General features: G+C 44.7%; 1 protein-coding gene across 1 annotated transcript; it reads left to right on the top strand.

The window, feature by feature from the left end:
* The first annotated feature begins 7,117 nt into the window (after nucleotides 1-7,117).
* On the top strand, nucleotides 7,118-17,509 carry LOC110751233 (uncharacterized). Its single transcript, XM_021951667.2, has 4 exons — nucleotides 7,118-7,150; nucleotides 7,866-7,943; nucleotides 16,799-17,263; nucleotides 17,336-17,509. The coding sequence occupies exons 1-4, from the start codon at nucleotides 7,118-7,120 to the stop codon at nucleotides 17,507-17,509; spliced, it is 750 nt and encodes a 249-aa protein (XP_021807359.2).
* The last annotated feature ends 140 nt before the right edge of the window (nucleotides 17,510-17,649 follow it).

Raw genomic sequence — 17,649 nt, 5'->3', positions numbered from 1 at the left:
AGTTTTGATCATGTAAAAGAAAAAAAATCTAATCGTGATGATTCGAAGTCTTGTAAACAATTTTTTTTATGCTCTTACATTGTGAGTTCCTTGGACTTTGTATTATCCATACCTTTCATTTCTCACTCACCTTACACCCTTGGCCCCATTACAACCTATAATAAAGACCTAAATTGATCTTAAATGTCATGTGGTTGAATTGCATTCATTTTTCTACTTTTAAGTGTTTGGCCTCCTTCTTGAGATCATATTAATGCAAGTTCTTCATCTTCCTATTTTTGAGTTAAGTACCTTATGATTTAACTCTAATCCCATGTCTATAACTGAGTGTTGCATTGTAGCCCTCTTCTGAGTGATTCATTTGTGAGAGGACAACTTTGGTGAGATTTGAAGTTGCATTTGTGCTTGGTATGATTTTTGAAATTGTGTGGAAACTAAGATTGGGGAATTTGTTGCATTTGGCTATCACACTACTACACTTTGAGCATATTATGTTTTGAACTTTGCTGCTTTGTGAATAATGTCTAAAATTGAGCTTTTATTGTCAAAACGTTTATGTCATGTGCATGAGTCATTTCTCTTCACAAAATGTTCGGAAAGATTGTTTTGAGTTTTTATTTTGATTTTGTTTTTTTTGTTTTTTGTGTTTTGTGTTTTGTTTTTATTTTTATGTTTGTTTTTGGTTTTGGTTTTGCTTAAGAACTAACAAATCTAATAAGTTTTCTAACCATTTTGTTTTGTAGAGTTAGAAAAACGTTTGTGGGTATCGTAACTGTTAAACCCTCAGGAGACACAACTCCTCCTACTAGGGATGCCTAGAGGTTTAAAGGCTTGTTGCATTCGCTCAATGCAATCGAGTTACCTACGAAAGTGGTCTAGTTAACTTCTTGTTTTGTTTTTAACTTTGTTTTGTGTTGTTTTGCTCGAGGACTAGCAAAATCTAAGTTTGGGGGTATTTGATCGGTTCATAATTGTATATCATTTTGTACCCTTCTAGCTTATGATTTGGTTATGTTTTTGAGTTAAACTTGTGCTTTTAATCCTTTTTGTGTTTATCTTTCAGTTCATTGAGCTTTAGGTAATAATGATGGCTTTGGATAGTAAATGATGCAATCCATGCATGTTAGGGCCTAATTTGGATGAATGGATGAAGAGCTTAAAGACAAACTCAATTTTGGCTACAGTTCCCTGCCAGCCCAGTTTCGTAGGTCATATTGCAAGCTTTGTTTCAGCAACCTACATAGCTCGGATGAGGCCACATTCTTCATGAAAGTTGTTCCAATGGGTGTATACTAGAACATATCCGAAATTCAGCCCCATTGGATAATTGTGGAGTCTGTTACCTAGCAAACACAGAGCCATGCTCAGAATGGATTTTATCAGCGCGCAAAATGAGTTAGCAATTTGTTTTGGCCTTAACTTCCTCCTCCGACCTTGGATTGGCCCAAATGATATATGGATGGAAAGAAGACATTCTGAACTTCAAGTTTGAGTGCTTAAAGTCTTAATTTGCTTAAGGGAAGCCCAATTCGTAAGCCCTTGAAGTTGCTGGTCATGCTGACCTCAGGATGAGCTATTATTTCTGGTTGGAAGCTTGGTCATGGTGACATGAAGATGAGCTAGGGCTGCTGGTGGGATTTATTAGTGAAGTGCATCAACCATTTCAGATTTTATAATGGAAGTGTTGTATGCATTAGTGAAGTGCATCAACCATTTCAGATTTTATAAAACAAGTGTTGTATGCATTAGCCATACTTAATTCAGATTTTCAGCTTCCTTAGGCCTATATATAGTGAGGTTTCCCAAGCTTGTAAACACACCCCAAGGGGGGGAGCTCTCAAACACTTCTCTAGAGCTCCCTTCCCTTCTCTCCCTCAAATTCTCTTAATTTTGCTTTCTAGTTCTCAATTCTAGCTTTCCTTTTGCTTCTTAGTTGTAATTTATTTTTCTTTGTAATGTAAATTCTTTTCTTAAGTTTTCAAGTTTAATTAGTTTCCAAGTTTCAATTATGGTTTTTGTTCTTATTCATTATGCTTATAAGTTAATATGCTAGTTTGAATGATTGATCACCATTTAGGCTTGCATGTTAGCTATCTTGGTTTGAATTAAGAGTAGACACCATGCTTTAATTCGAATTGAACTATGAATAGGAAGAGTATGTATGGACATTCGACAACAGGGATTAGATACATGCTTGGTTGTTTAAAATGTTCTTCTATGCTTAATGGGTTCCTAATGCTTAATTTTAGGTTAGACAACAAATGATCAAATTAGGGAATTAGGAACACAAGGTTATGACCACACACCATGGCTTAATCATACTTTAGCTAGAATCAATCCATTAATCTAATTGAACTTGGGAACTTATTTGCTTGAGTTACTTATTTCTTTCTTCCTTGTTTTATGTTCTTTGTTTTTGTTTCTATTTTGTGTAGGGAAACTAAATTGGATCATTCAATCACCAATCCCTGTGGAATCGACCTCGCACTTACATATGCTATACTACCAACGGTTCGTGCACTTGCGAGTATCACAAGTTGAGGATGCAGCTTAATCCATTTTGGTGGAGCTAAATCTACGCAACATATATCCACCAGCATCCAACTGGTTTCTTCCCTTGTTGTAACTGAACCATTTCCCATGTAGAATTCTTTTCCAGAGCTTCCATTTCAATTGCCATTGCTTCAGCCCATCTGGAATCTGTTATAGCATCCTGCCACTTATTTGGAACACATACAGTAGATAATTGATTGACAAATGATGCATATGACTTTGACAATCTATGAGTTGAAACATGGTTATTAATGGGATATTTAGATTTGGCAGTAAGGTCAGAACAATATTGAGGTTTGGGTTTTCCTCTAGTGGTCCTAGGTGGGAGAGTGTATGGTGTAGCATTAGGTGGTTCGGGAATTACCTCGAGTGTTTCTTCCTCACGAGACGATTGGTCCGATGGTTGAGAAGGAGGGGTTGTATTTTTTAGTTGATCACAGCAAACATTTGGATTGTCTCCTCCGAGATCGTCACCAAATAAGAACGACAATTTTTCAGTACCTTCATCGCTGTCCAAATAGCCATATTCAAGTTCACACGGGATCGGCGACCGATCGCTGGGTTCTGAGCGACCGGTCGCATTCGGACAGATTGGTATTTCATCGCTGGAGCCATGTGACCGGTCATTTCTGGATTTGTGCAAAAGCGACCCGTCGTTTCTGGGCTGCGACCCGTCGTATTTGGACAGATTCGATTTTCAGAATTGTTGGAGCAAGGCGACCGGTCGCTGAGGTTCGTGCGACCGGTCGTATTTGGACAGACTTGAATTTCTTCTTGAACTTTTTCTTCATTCTCTTCATTCCTCCTCTCCCCCTGAACAGAAGGGGGCGTTGAAGCTTCAAAGTATGATAAATCTTCATGGAATGTGGCATCCATGGTGACAAAGAGCTTACGAGTAGGAGGATGGTAACACTTGTATCATTTTTTATTTGATCCATACCCAACGAACACACAACGAATGGCACAATAGTCCAGTTTACTTTTTTGATGAGATGGAACATGAGCATATACAACACAACCAAATATGCGAGGAAGCAACTTGAGGACTGTAGGAAGAGAGACGTGACGAGCCAAGGTGTTCGGTGGAGTTTCAAACTTCAAAACACTACTAGGCACTCGATTAATTACATAGACTGCAGAAAGAAGGGCATGTCCCCATAAGTAGTGAGGGACCGATTTATCCAGCATGTATGCACGAGCAACCTCAAGTAATTGTTGATTCTTTCGCTCTGCGACAACATTTTGTTACGGAGTAAAAGATGTGGAGGTTTGATGAATGATGTCGTGGTCTCGGAAGAATTGTGCCAAGACATTGTTCACATATTCCCCACCATTATCAAACCGGAATACTTTGATGAAGGCTTGGAACTGTGTGGTAATCATAGTATGAAATTCATGGATTGCAGCGGAAACATCACTTTTATGAGCTAGTAAATATACCCAAGTCATGCGAGTGCAATCATCAATAAATGTAACAAACCATCTTTTGCCATTGGAAGAAACTTCAACAAGACCCCAAACATCATAGTGAACCAAATCAAAAGGGAATTCCGTTTTATTATCACTTAAGGGAAAAACAATTCGATGGCTTTTGGCCAATACACAGGTTTCACACTGAAACTGATGATTATCTAAGCCACGGAACAAAGATGGAAACAAACTTTGAAGATAGCCAAAGGATGGATGTCCTAGGCGACGATGCCAGAGCCAAATCTGGTGTTGATTGCGAGCTGCCCTTGGTGGTGAAGAGACCGTCAAGGAATACAACCCCCCTCTTCGTTTACCATGCCCAATCGTCGCGTGAGTCGTGAGGTCCTAAAAAATACAATGGGAAGGATAGAATGTGGCATAACAATTATGTGAGTCAAGTAATTTTCCAACAGATAGCAAATTGCAATTGATTGAGGGAACAAGTAGTGTATGAGATAAAGATAAGGAAGGGGAAAGTGATATAGTTCCTTCACCAGCAACATTAGAAGGAACTCCATTGGCGCTAGTGATGTAAGGATGACGAGACTTAGAAGATAATGTGGAAAACATAGTAGAGTCAAAAGTCATATGATCAGTGGCACATGTGTCAATTATCCATGTAGTGGGTCGTGTACCTGATTCGGAGTCGAAGAGTAGGGTGGAAGATGGGGAAGCATCGGTAGTTATAACACATGCTGCCTTGGGTGTTTTGTTGCGGGACTTGAGAGCATCCCACCACTCAGGATAACCATGAAGCTTAAAGCACTTCTCAACAAGATGATTACCACCACAATGAGTGCACTTCTGAGTTCCCTCTGCATCGTTAGTTTTTGGACCCCGGGGGGGAAGTCCGGAGGACGTACGGTGTGGTGGCCGATAGGGCTTGGCCGATAGGGCTCTACCACAAGTGCATAAGCTTCAATGACTGCTGGAAGCGGGTTCATAGCAAGAATTCGACTACGAACAGAATCAAAGTTGGGATCGAGTCCTCCCAAAAAATTGTACACATGTTCAACTTCAAGTGCTTGTTGGTGAAGAGCCACATCATCGGGATTGTTATGTTTGCAGGGACGGAGGCTGTCAATTTCCTGTCATGTTACGTGTAATTTTTCATAGAAGACATTCACAGGTTCACCACTTTGAGAGGTGGTGACGGACTGACGACGGAGTTGGTACAACTTGGAGCTATTCTGAGTAACAGTGTATGTCTTCTGAGCTGCATCCCACACCGCATAAGCCGTTGAGCAATGATCAAATAAGGCACATACATTTTTGGTCATGGAGTTAAGGAGCCATGATTGCACCAAGCAGTTGTCTTCATCCCAAGCTTCATAGCTAGGATCATCAATGACAGGGGCAATCTTTTTACCATTAATGAAACCAGCCATACGACGAGCAGTGATGGCCAAGCGAACACTACGAGACCATGCAGGGTAGTTGGACCCATCCAATTTATCAGGAGTAATTTGAGAGAAGTCATGAGAGGACCGGAGTGGTGGAGTTGTGGAGTCGATCTTGGTGGAGTCGATCTTAGAGGAATTGGCCGTGGAGTTGATTGTGTCGTTGGTGTCACCCATGATGTAAATAGATTAAGAGAAAGAAATAGCTTAGAACTTCAGCAAACAAGAGCACAAATAGGACTTGTGATCAAGACCAATTTTGAGGCAAGGCAAAGTATGAGATAAGAATGATATAACAGCAAATTATGGGTAAGGATGGGTAGAGATTAGGCAAGAACAAGGTTATGCAGAGGCAACCAAAATCGATTGCTCTGATACCATGCCAAAGATAGTGTAATTGAGAAAGTAGAGAATGTGAAATAAGAGAGGTTTTGCAGAGAATGCAAATCTAATTTTTCTCATTGCACATATTGAATATATATCTACAAGTATAGGCATATAACTAGATAGCTATCCGTTGGTTACAATCCCCAATTCACAATTCACAATAAATTACAATCTCCAAAGCATGAATTATGTCTCCATGTTTCCAGCTTGTTGTGTTCCCCTTGTGTTCCCCTAAAACATGGAAAGGAGTTTCTAGGTGGTAGACAAGCTTTTCCATGTTTCCAGCTTGTCTCAAGTCATTGTCAACATTTGCCACCTACACCTCTGCCATCTCCACCTTTGCCTGTTACACCTCCACCATCTCCGCCTATGCCGTCTACGCCTCCACCATCTTCGCCTATGCCGGCTGCAGCTCCATTAGCTCTGATTTTTCCAGCTACACCTCCGCCAACTCCGTACTTGCCAGATACACCTCCACCATCTCTGCCTGTGCCGGCTACGCCTCTGCTAGCTCTGATTTTGCCAGCTACACCTCCACCATTGACGGCTACATCTCCTCCATCTCCGCCCATGCAAGCTACGCCTCTACCGATTCTGCCTCCGCTAGCACCACCTTTGCCAAATAAGCCTCGACCAACTCTGCCTTTTCCAACTACGCCTCCGCTAGCTCTACCTTTGCCAAATAGGCATTGGCCAACTCTGCCTCTGCCAACTATGCCTTCGCCAGCTCCACCTCTGCCATTTACACCCTTAGCTTCGCTCGTACCAACTCCGCCTCCCCCAGCTTAGCCAGCAACACCACAAATGTCCTTCACAAGGGAACAAGGAGTGCCAATTATGTTATTCGCATGAAGCACTATATTTGGTATCAAATATTGATCGTGTATGTGTTAACAAAACTACTGTTTGGCTAAACGGATCACTTTTTACTACTTGTAAACATAGAATAAATTGGTTTTTTGGTCAAAATGTAGAATAAATTGACCATGAATTTGTTATAAAAACTTTAGAGTGCTGCTATTTCCACCCACCTGTCCTATTTTCCCACCCACCTTATCTTTAAACTTTTAAAGAAAAATTTAACCCTATTGTAAAATGACTTAAAAGGACTTAAGGAAAAAGAAAGAGAAAAAAAGAAAAAATAAAAAGACGTAGACTTCTCAAGTACGTAACCCTATCGTTTGACAGAAAGAAAAAAAAACACAAGAATACGACTCCTTGCTCATGAGAAGGTGAAGAAGGCTTTTCAGTGCTCAGAACTCTATTCATTCAATCAAATTGTTTATGAAGAAGAAAACAACAAGAGAATGGATGTTGAAGAGAATGATTTTGGCGAAAAGGTAAGGTAATCCTATTTGAACAGAATTTCTAAGATCTTTAGGATTACTTAAAGCATTGGGAGATGAGTATTTCTTGGACTCTGATTTTTTTTTTCTTAAACAAATTAAAAATCTGAAAACCTGGGGATGAATCAACAATTCTACGATTTGGGCTCTTTACCCACCTTATTGTTAGGTCAATACTTAAACAATTTCTTTACCTTCTCATGCCTTAAAAAATCCTTAGCCAAATTGGTTTTGGCAAGAATATGGATTTAAGAAGGGCGAGCGAGATAAATAGCTCTGGACCCTTTGACGCAGAGAGAGCTGAGAGGTGAAGGAAGGATGAAGAAGCAAAATGGTATTTTAATTTTCCAAGTGAGTTTTGAACTCGGTGACAAGATTTCTCTTAATTTTCCAAGCTTTACTGTATTCTATCGTTTTTATTGAAGAACCTATGTTAACTTTTTTGCTAGTGATTTTGATACATTCAAGTATTGACCTAACAATAAGGTGGGTAAAGAAGTTGCTGGGTACGTTCAAAAATTGGGGAGCGTGAGCCAAGTTTTGGTTTCAAGGGCTGGTCATCTTTTGACTGCTGACTAGCCATTGTCATTAAATTTCGTGATGTGAAGTTGCTTCTTTTATCATTTTATTGCTGTATTACTTCTACGATTTGGGCCCTGTTCTAGGGAGATGAATATTCTTACTATTGTTTATTGTTTTCTTTTTTCAGGGAGATGAATATTCTGGTTGCAGTAACGTGGACTTTGAACATATAGTGGATTGTACTAGTGAATTTACCACGAATGAGGTTAGTGTAAACACAAGAATTTAAATTTTGGTGTCTACAGTTAGGTTTGATTGAAATGAGTGTTCCTATGAGTGTCTACATTGGAGGCAACTTGACATGACATTTGCACTTAAAAAGAAAAACTTCGGAGTGTTCCTATGATGCAGAGATGGAGTTATTTCATAGGCGTTAAATGAAGTCTGATGCAACTACACAAATAATTCTTAAAAGGAAACTTATGGAATTAGTAGCACCACAAACTACTTCACTTGTGGAACCATTTGTGAATACCAAGACTCGAGGTAGGCCAAGTAAGAAGATGGATAAATCTACTAGTCGTGATCCATCCTTGTTTGAGGTTGTAGATTCACCTAGGTTGGATGGATGTAGTCTTGGTGGTCTTCCTCCTAAAGTGAGTGCAAAACAAAAGAGGAGACCAAAAGAGAGGGTGGGTATAATTGTCTGCCGCGCAAATCTCACGGCCTGGAGTTCCGGGCCGAGGGGATATGCGTTAACACGCGGTTTCCTGCTTTTGGGTGCGGTGCGGTTGTGCGCGGGCGTGCCAGCACGGTCTACCGTGCGTCGATGTGTTGATGAGTGTTGGATGAATAAGTGGTGCGCCTGTTTGAACTCATCTTCCTAATCAAACGATTGTAGCCGAGAGAGGAACTGGTCTCGGCTGTTAGGTTCACGGCCTGAACTACAAGGCCGTTGAGTGATGGTGTTGGTGGTGGGTTTTGGGCGGTGCTCCGGTGCGCTGCTCAGGGAGCGACGGTCGTATGATATATGGGGTGAGTGAACGAACAACAAGGATGGTGCTCCGGCGCCTTGAAAATCAAGGGTCGTATGATATATTGATGAATGGATTTTCCTTACAATCTAACACTACTCCTAGGAAAGCAAGTAAAGATATTGAAAGTGCATTACAGGAAAAAATAAGTTGCTCCGTGGGAGGCTTTGTTTTGGTGTTGAACCCTTTGAATGTAGCTCGAGTCTTGTATTTATAGGAAGAGTCTCTGGAGGAGTAATCGAGGCTAAAAATCTGCATGGTGGAGCCTGATTGGAGCAAGTGGGCAGTCCAATCGACATTTGGGATCGTGAAGTATGGTGGTGTGACCCCAGAAATCCAGGCGAATCCCGGCCGCCGCTCTTGATCGTGGGTTCTGAGCTTCTGGCCGTGGAGACGCATTTATGGCCTGGATAGCTGGTGAACCAATATCTCAGGCTATCAGAATTCTTGTGAGAATGTCCACGTCTAATCACTCTGATCCTCATCACCAAATCCTGACTTCAGTCACTTCCCACCTTCCCTCATGCATTAAATGCTTCTTTGTGTCCAGTGGGTTTGCTGCATTAAACATGCACTACTTCATTAAATGAAGCCTGGGACCCTGCTGTCACGTGATGATTTGCCTTTAATGCCTTGTCCGTGATTTTGTTCGGCCTCGGCCTCGGCCTGCGCTTGAGGCCGAGATGATCATGCCTTAGCATTTCTTCTTTTGTCTTTAGGAAGGCGAAGTACCCTGGCGAAACGCTGCGTTTCAGTTTTTACGAACAAGTGCCAGGGCCGAGAGAAGGGGCTCCTTCGGCCAGCTTATGGTCGTGATTTATCAGGCACAAACATTGCCCCCACATCCCTGGATTCTTCGGCCTCGACATGGGTAGGGGCCGAATGGATTCCAAGGGATGGACCCTTTGGATTCCTTTCTGAAGTGATTGACAATTGGGGCATTAAATGCGCAGGCCAGTCGGCGCATTTAATGCCTCAAGCACGTCGTGTAGGCCATCATTGCCCAGGGCGTCGCTTCGCCTCGTCAAATGAAACGAAGGTCTCTAGATTTTCGACGTGTCATCGCACTCTTAATTCGCACGAGTCATCATTTTGCCCTGCCAATCGAAACGTCGGCCACCATGTCTCTGTCATAATTTCTCGTGCTCTGAGTGCGCTGTCAGGCCGTTTCATCTTTCGAGATCATACCTCCGTTTTGAACTCCAGCGCCAGTATAAAACCCAAACTCCTTCACATTTTCCTTCACACTCCCAAGATCTCTGAGTTCATTTTCTTCGAAGGTTCATACTGACCTCCCCCAATTTTCTTAACCCTCGTTCCTCAAACTTAAAATTATTATCCAGCGAACTTCCTTCTTGCTTTAATCGCTCTGGAACCCTTCTTTGATTCCTGGGCTTCGCCCTCCCTTATTTCCAACTGCCCTAATGATCCATATTGCAGCTTCCTCAAAACCAGGGAACCAAACCTGCTGAGTCGCATGACTTGGCAATTTGGCCTGGTCCAGATGACTTGGCAGTTTGATGAGGGCGAGAAGATCTGGGATGATGACCTCGACGTGGCCGAATTTATGCGGCTGAATACTCGAGTCATATCTATGGCCGGAGTGACGGCCTTCACCAAGGCTGGAGTGATGGCTCCTACCATAACCGAAATGACGACCGCTTACCATGTCCAGAGTGATGGCCGCTACCACGGCCTGAACGACGGCCGCTGCCACTGCCGGAATGGCGACTGCTTACCACGGCTGGAGTGGCAGTGGCCTTCCGTGTCCGGAGTGATGGCCCTTGCGCTTTCCACTGCCTAGAGTGAGGCCCTGGGTTTAGGCTGGCCATGGCTGATGGCGATATAGGTGGCGAAGGTCCTGCCTCGGGGGGAGGCGTCTGATTGTCTTGCAAGAAGACCAAGGAGCCGAAGCGCGTAAATTTAGGATGTGATTTTTCTTATGTGTGTTTGTACTCGGCCAGGACCTGGCCGTCTCCTTGTAAACGCACCCCCCTTTTAAATGAATAAAATGAAGTATGATTTCCTTTAGTTTGTCTTTGTTATGTTGCATACTCTACTTTGATATTTGCAAATTTCATAACCTTTCTGCGGCCGTCTCCCACAATGACGGGATATATCTCTTCAAATATTGGCTGTTGATCGGCAAGTTGTGCCATTCCTCATCTTTATCTTTTAATTGAAATGCACCTCGGCCAAGAATTCGTTCGATAATGAACGGTCCTTCCCAGTTGGGCGAAAATTTGCCGAACCGAAGGTCCTTTGTCCCAATAGGAAGCACGGCTCGCCATACTAGGTTGCCTTCGGCGAAAGCCTTTTGCTTAACCCTTTTGTTGTAAGCCCTCGCCGCGATTTGCTTTTGTGCCTGCATCAGGTTATAGGCATCGAGTCTAGATTGCTCCAAATCTTCCAACTTCTGAGCCATGGCTTGTGCATAACCCCCCCCCCCTTTCACGCTCAGGCTGCTCGGCCACACGGAGAGACCGAACCTTTAACTCCATCGGGACGATGGCGTCGTGACCGTAGGTTAAGGCGTAAGGAGATGTGCCCGTGGCCGACCACTTTGAGGTTCGGTAAGCCCAAAGAGCTTCGGGGAGCAAGTCGTGCCACGCCCTAGGTTTTTCCTCGATCATCTTCTCTAGGATGCCCTTGATTACTTTGTTACTTGCCTCGGCCTGTCCGTTAGATTGAGGGTAGTAAGGTGTTGAGTGGATCAATTTGATCCCCATTTTCTCGGTGTACTCCCGTGTCTCGGCCGATGCGAATACCGGGCCGTTGTCGGCCGTGATAGTTTCTGGAATACCGAACCGATGAACGATGTGATTGTCAAAGAATTTGACCACCTGTGCGCTGGATATCGACCGATAGGACTCGGCCTCGACCCATTTGGTGAAATAGTCGGTCGCCACCAAAATCCAAGCGTGTTGGTTGGATGCGGCCGGATGGACTTTGCTGATGATATCCACGGCACACCCTCTGAATGGCCATGGTTTGGTAACCGGGTGAAAGGCTTCGGCCGGTACCCTTTGTATGGGGCCGTAGATTTGACACTTGATACATCCCTTCGCATACTCTATGCAATCTTTCAAAATGGTCGGCCAGTAATAGCCGTGCCTCCGAACCAATCACCTCATCTTGACCCCGGACTGGTGAGCACCACAAATCCCCTCGTGAGATTCATTCATGATGACCTTGATGTCCTCGATGCTGGGACATAGGAGTAATAAACCATATGATCCCTTTCGGTACAGCTCATTCTGATAAATTAAATAACACCGAGCTTGGAACCGTGTAGTCCTGTCATGGCTGCCAGAAGGGTTATGCAGATACTTCACTATGGGGTAGCGCCAGTCGGCTTCGGCCGTGTCGATCTCGTCGGTGATATCGGCCGAAAACACTTGCGCTGTCATTCCTCGTTCGGCCAAGGCTGGCAAGGTACGCCTCTCGATTCTTATCACGCGTGTCTGCCGCGCAAATCTCACGGCCTGGAGTTCCGGGCCGATGGGATGTGCATTAACACGCAGTTTCCTGCTTTTGGGTGCGGTGCGGTTGTGCGCGGGCGTGCCAGCACGGTCTACCTTGCGTCGATGTGTTGATGAGTGTTGGATGGATAAATGGTGCGCCTGTTTGAACTGTCTTCCTAATCAAACGATTGTAGCCGAGAGAGGAACTGGTCTCGGCTGTTAGGTTCACGGCCTGAACTACACCAAATCCTGACTTCAGTCACTTCCCACCTTCCCTCATGCATTAAATGCTTCTTTGTGGCCAGTGGGTTTGCTGCATTAAACAGGCACTACTTCATTAAATGAAGCCTGGGTCCCTGCTATCACGTGATGATCTGACTTTAATATTTCCGGCCGCGATTTTGTTCGGCCTCGGCCTCGGCCTGCGCTTGAGGCCGAGATGATCATGCCTTAGCATTTCTTCTTTTGTCTTTAGGAAGACGAAGTACCCTGGCGAAACGCTGCGTTTCAGTTTTTACGAACAAGTGCATTATGGCCGTGATTTATCAGGCACAAACAACGCGATCATGGTCGGTGCCCGGGATGTTTACGCCAGACGCTACCTGGGCCATCTCATTGGCCTCGCCGTTTCGGTGCGCGATATATGAACAAAGGAAATTCTAGAAAATCCATCGGCCTTGTTGAGGGCCGTCACATAATACACGGCCAAATTCTCGCTCATGCATTGGTATTCCCCAGTTAACTGGTTAATCACCAGCTGAGAGTCGTCGTAGACCAAAACACGGGTTGCCTTCATTTCTTTCAAAATCTTGAGAGCAATGATGAGCGCTTCGTACTCAGCCTGATTATTAGTGCATTTGAAATCGAGTTGGAAAGCGAACTGCCACTTCTGCTCTTGAGGAGATTCAATCACAACTCCGGCTCCTGACCTGGCCTCGGTGCTGGAGCCGTCAAAGTACATGGTCCAAAAATTCTTTTCCATGCGTGCCATACCGATCTCGACCTCCAACTCCTCTTCTTGTCCCTGGGTCGGGTGATGAGCCAGAAAATCGGCCAAAGCCTGACCCTTGATCGATTTCTGAGCCACGTATTGAAAGGTAAATTCGGACAATGCCATCGTCCACTTCCCAATTTGGCCGCGTATGATCGGCCGGGTAAGCATATATTTGATGAGATCGGTCTTAGAGATGATTTGAACAACCGAAGGAAGCATATAATGCCGCAACTTGGTGGCCGCGAAATAAAGCGCTAGGCATAATTTTTCGATCGGCGAATAGTTCAATTCGGCCGTGTTGAGGGTGCGGCTTAGATAGTGCACTGCTTGTTCGCGCCCAGACTCGTTGTTCTGAGCCAGCAGACAGCCGATAGAGCCCTCTGAAGCCGAAATGTAAAGCATCAATGGTTTCCCCCTTTTCGGCGGCATAAGCACCGGCGGTTGGGACAAATATTTCTTGATGTCGTCGAGGGCCGCCTGATGCTCTGCCCCCCATACGAACCATTCCATGTCTTTGAGTTTGAGCAAGGGAGACAACGGCCGAATTTTTCCCGCCAGATTGGATATGAAACGCCGTAAAAAGTTCACCTTACCGAGGAAGGACTGGAGCTCCTTTTTAGTCCTCGGCGGAGGGGCCGCCATAATGGCCGTAGCCTTATTTTTATCTACCTCGATTCCTCGTTAGTGAACCAAGAAACCGAGGATATTCCCGGCGGTGACACCAAAAGCACATTTCTTCGGGTTCATTTTTAGGCCGTGCGCTCGCATCCGGTCAAAAGCCTGTCGAAGATGTCCTATGTGGTCGGCTCTGGACGGGGACTTTACAACCACATCGTCGATGTAGACTTCAACGGTTCGGCCTATAAGGTCGTGAAAAATAAGGTTCATGGCTCTTTGGTATGTCGCGCCGGCATTTTTCAGGCCGAACGGCATGACCACCCACTCATAGGTTCCGATTGCTCCTGGACATCTGAACACCGTTTTGTGAACATCTTCCTCGGCCACAAAAATCTGGTTGTAACCCGCATGGCCATCCATGAAAGACAGGAGTTCGTGCTTTGCGGCTCCGTCCACCAGGAGATCTGACATAGGCATGAGATATTCGTCTTTGGGGGTCGCGAGGTTCAGATTTCGGTAATCGGTGCAAACCCTCAAAGCCCCAGACCTCTTCAAAATCGGTACAATGTTGGCCAGCCATTCAACGTACCGGGCCGTTCGTATGAAGCCGGCTTTAAGGAGCCGTTCAATTTCCTCCTTGACCCTAAGCTATACCTCGGTCGAGAAACGCCTTGGCGGCTGTTGGAAAGGCTTGAACCCCTCCTTGATTCTTAATTCGTGCTCGACCAAACTTCTTGGCAACCCAGGCATCTCATGATAATCCCAAGCAAAACAATCCTTATATTCATGGAGCAAGCCGATAACCTCGGCCGCTAACTTAGGATCCAACAGATGGCTTACAAAAAGAGGTCGTGGTTCGGCCTCGGACCCTACATTAATTTCTAACAAAGGGTCCTGGACTTCAGGATAGTTATCCTCCATTTCGGCGGGCGCCGTTTCTAGGTCGTCCAAAGTCAATGCCTCCGTTTCGTCCACTTCGTGGAGGAATTCGATCAGGTTGATTGGTGAATTTGGCCGTAAGGATTCCGCCGCCCAGTGTTCCAGCAGTCGTTCTACCAAATCCCTCACGGCCGCTGCCCCCTCTTCTTTAGTGGCCTTGTCTGTCATTTAAAGACTGGTGAGGTCGATCAACACTTCGCGCGCCGAATCCTATCGGATATTCTCGGCGCCTAACTCCAGCACTTTCTGGGCTGTCGTTCTGGTTGGTCGGCCGGTAGCATCGTAGCCGGTGAGGACAACCCATCCAATATCGCCGTCGTAAATCCGAGCTTGCACGGCGTTGGCCTCGAAAGGTTTTTCGTCGACCGGGTGTATAGACACCTTTTGGCCGTCCCAGAAGAATAACAATTGGAAAAGGGAAGACGGTATACACCCAGATTGATGGATCCAATCACGGTCGAGTAATACGTTGTAGTCGACGCTTGATTCGACCACGTAGAAGGCCGCGACCCTCGTCTGATCGGCCACGGTAATCTTTAAGGGCAATACGTCAATGGTTTTTTACTTATCGCCGACAAAACTGCTCATGACCACGTCGCTGGGGATGAGGTCCTCCTTCGACTTGTCCAGCTTTCTCATCAAGGAATAGGGAAGGATGTTGACCGTCGCCCCCACAGTCAACGAAAACCTTGGATATGGGCACACCCTCTATGTGAGCCGAGATATACAACGGCTTCAAGTGCCGGTATTTGTTCGACTCGTCTCTTGGTATCACTTCGTTAAACGCTACGGCCAGCAATTCCTCCTTAGTCTTTGGTCTTGTCTGCCGCGCAAATCTCACGGCCTGGAGTTCCGGGCCGAGGGGATATGCGTTAACACGCGGTTTCCTGCTTTTGGGTGCGGTGCGGTTGTGCGCGGGCGTGCCAGCACAGTCTACCGTGCGTCGATGTGTTGATGAGTGTTGGATGGATAAGTGGTGCGCCTGTTTGAACTCGTCTTCCTAATCAAACGATTGTAGCCGAGAGAGGAACTGGTCTCGGCTGTTAGGTTCACGGCCTGAACTACAAGGCCGTTGAGTGATGGTGTTGGTGGTGGGTTTTGGGCGGTGCTCCGGCGCGCTGCTCAGGGAGCGACGTTCGTATGATATATAGGGTGAGTGAACGAACAACAAGGATGGTGCTCCGGCGCCTTGAAAATCAAGGGTCGTATGATATATTAATGAATGGATTTTCCTTACAATCTAACACTACTCCTAGGAAAGCAAGTAAAGATATTGAAAGTGCATTACAGGAAAAAATAAGTTGCTCCGTGAGAGGCTTTGTTTTGGTGTTGAACCCTTTGAATGTAGCTCGAGTCTTGTATTTATAGGAAGAGTCTCTGCAGGAGTAATCGAGGCTAAAAATCTGCATGGTGGAGCCTGATTGGAGCAAGTGGGCAGTCCAATCGACATTTGGGATCGTGAAGTATGGTGGTGTGACCCCAGAAATCCCGGTGAATCCCGGCCGCCGCTCTTGATCGTGGGTTCTGAGCTTCTGGCCGTGGAGACTCATTTATGGCCTGGATAGCTGATGAACCAATATCTCAGGCTGTCAGAATTCTTGTGAGAATGTCCACGTCTAATCACTCTGATCCTCATCACCAAATCCTGACTTCAGTCACTTCCCACCTTCCCTCATGCATTAAATGCTTCTTTGTGGCCAGTGGGTTTGCTGCATTAAACAGACACTACTTCATTAAATGAAGCCTGGGACCCTGCTGTCACGTGATGATTTGCCTTTAATGCCTTGGCCGTGATTTTGTTCGGCCTCGGCCTCGGCCTGCGCTTGAGGCCAAGATGATCATGCCTTAGCATTTCTTCTTTTGTCTTTAGGAAGGCGAAGTACCCAGGCGAAACGCTGCGTTTCAGTTTTTACGAACAAGTGCCAGGGCCGAGAGAAGGGGCTCCTTCGGCCAACTTATGGCCGTGATTTATCAAGCACAAACAATAATATATTTATATATTTATTATAGCAAGATGATATAATCTTCACGTCTTTAGTAATTTTATAACTAACTATGTACATGTGTGCAGGTGTATCGCACCCCGCTACATAAGCTAGTTGAGTTTGTTGATGCATTTCCACAAGCATTAAGGTCATACATCCATCATGTAAAAGATGTGGTAGCAGATGGACATTGTGGGTACAGAGCTATTGCAGCATTATTAGGTTCTGGTGAGGATGGATGGGTACAAGTAAGAGGAGATTTATTGAATGAGCTTGAGACTTATTCAGTTCACTATTCAGCACTTTATGGGTCTGAAAATAGGATCTATGAGCTAAAGCACTCATTAGCGTACTTTGGACCTGATGCAAATTTTGATCGATGGATGACTATGCCTGACATGGGCCATATTATTGCATCATGTTATGATGTTGTACTTGTGCACCTATCTAATGTACAATGTCTAACGTTCTTACCTCTTAGATCAAGACCAGTGCCACTATCAGACTGTAGAGAGATCGCTATCGGATTCATCAATCGTCATTTTGTGCAGGTATTTTATAATCTGAATATAAGTTGTTTATTTCATACATATGTCCTTATATATATTTACACCTTTGTGCAGGTATTCTTGAAGCCAAGTCATCCAATTCCTCCTATAGCAACAAATTGGGACAGATACCGGGAACCATGGACTACAGAATGGGCCACCCCATATATTACTCGCATACAACAATTCATATATATTACAAGGTCTACTGTTATAACTAGAGAAACAATTGCATCTGATGATGATTGAACTTGGCTTTGTACTCTTTGACATTCCCATGTGTTAAGAATGGGTGTTTTATATTTTTTTATTGCAAAGTTCAATAGATTTCTGGTCCTTGGATAACTTTGGAGAAAAAGTTTATTTACAATAGTAGAAAGCTAAGAGCA

The sequence above is a fragment of the Prunus avium genome, chromosome 1 (assembly GCF_965620075.1).
Source record: "Prunus avium chromosome 1, drPruAviu1.hap1.1, whole genome shotgun sequence".
Lineage (NCBI taxonomy): Eukaryota > Viridiplantae > Streptophyta > Magnoliopsida > Rosales > Rosaceae > Prunus > Prunus avium.
This window is presented reverse-complemented; position numbering and strand designations above follow the sequence as displayed.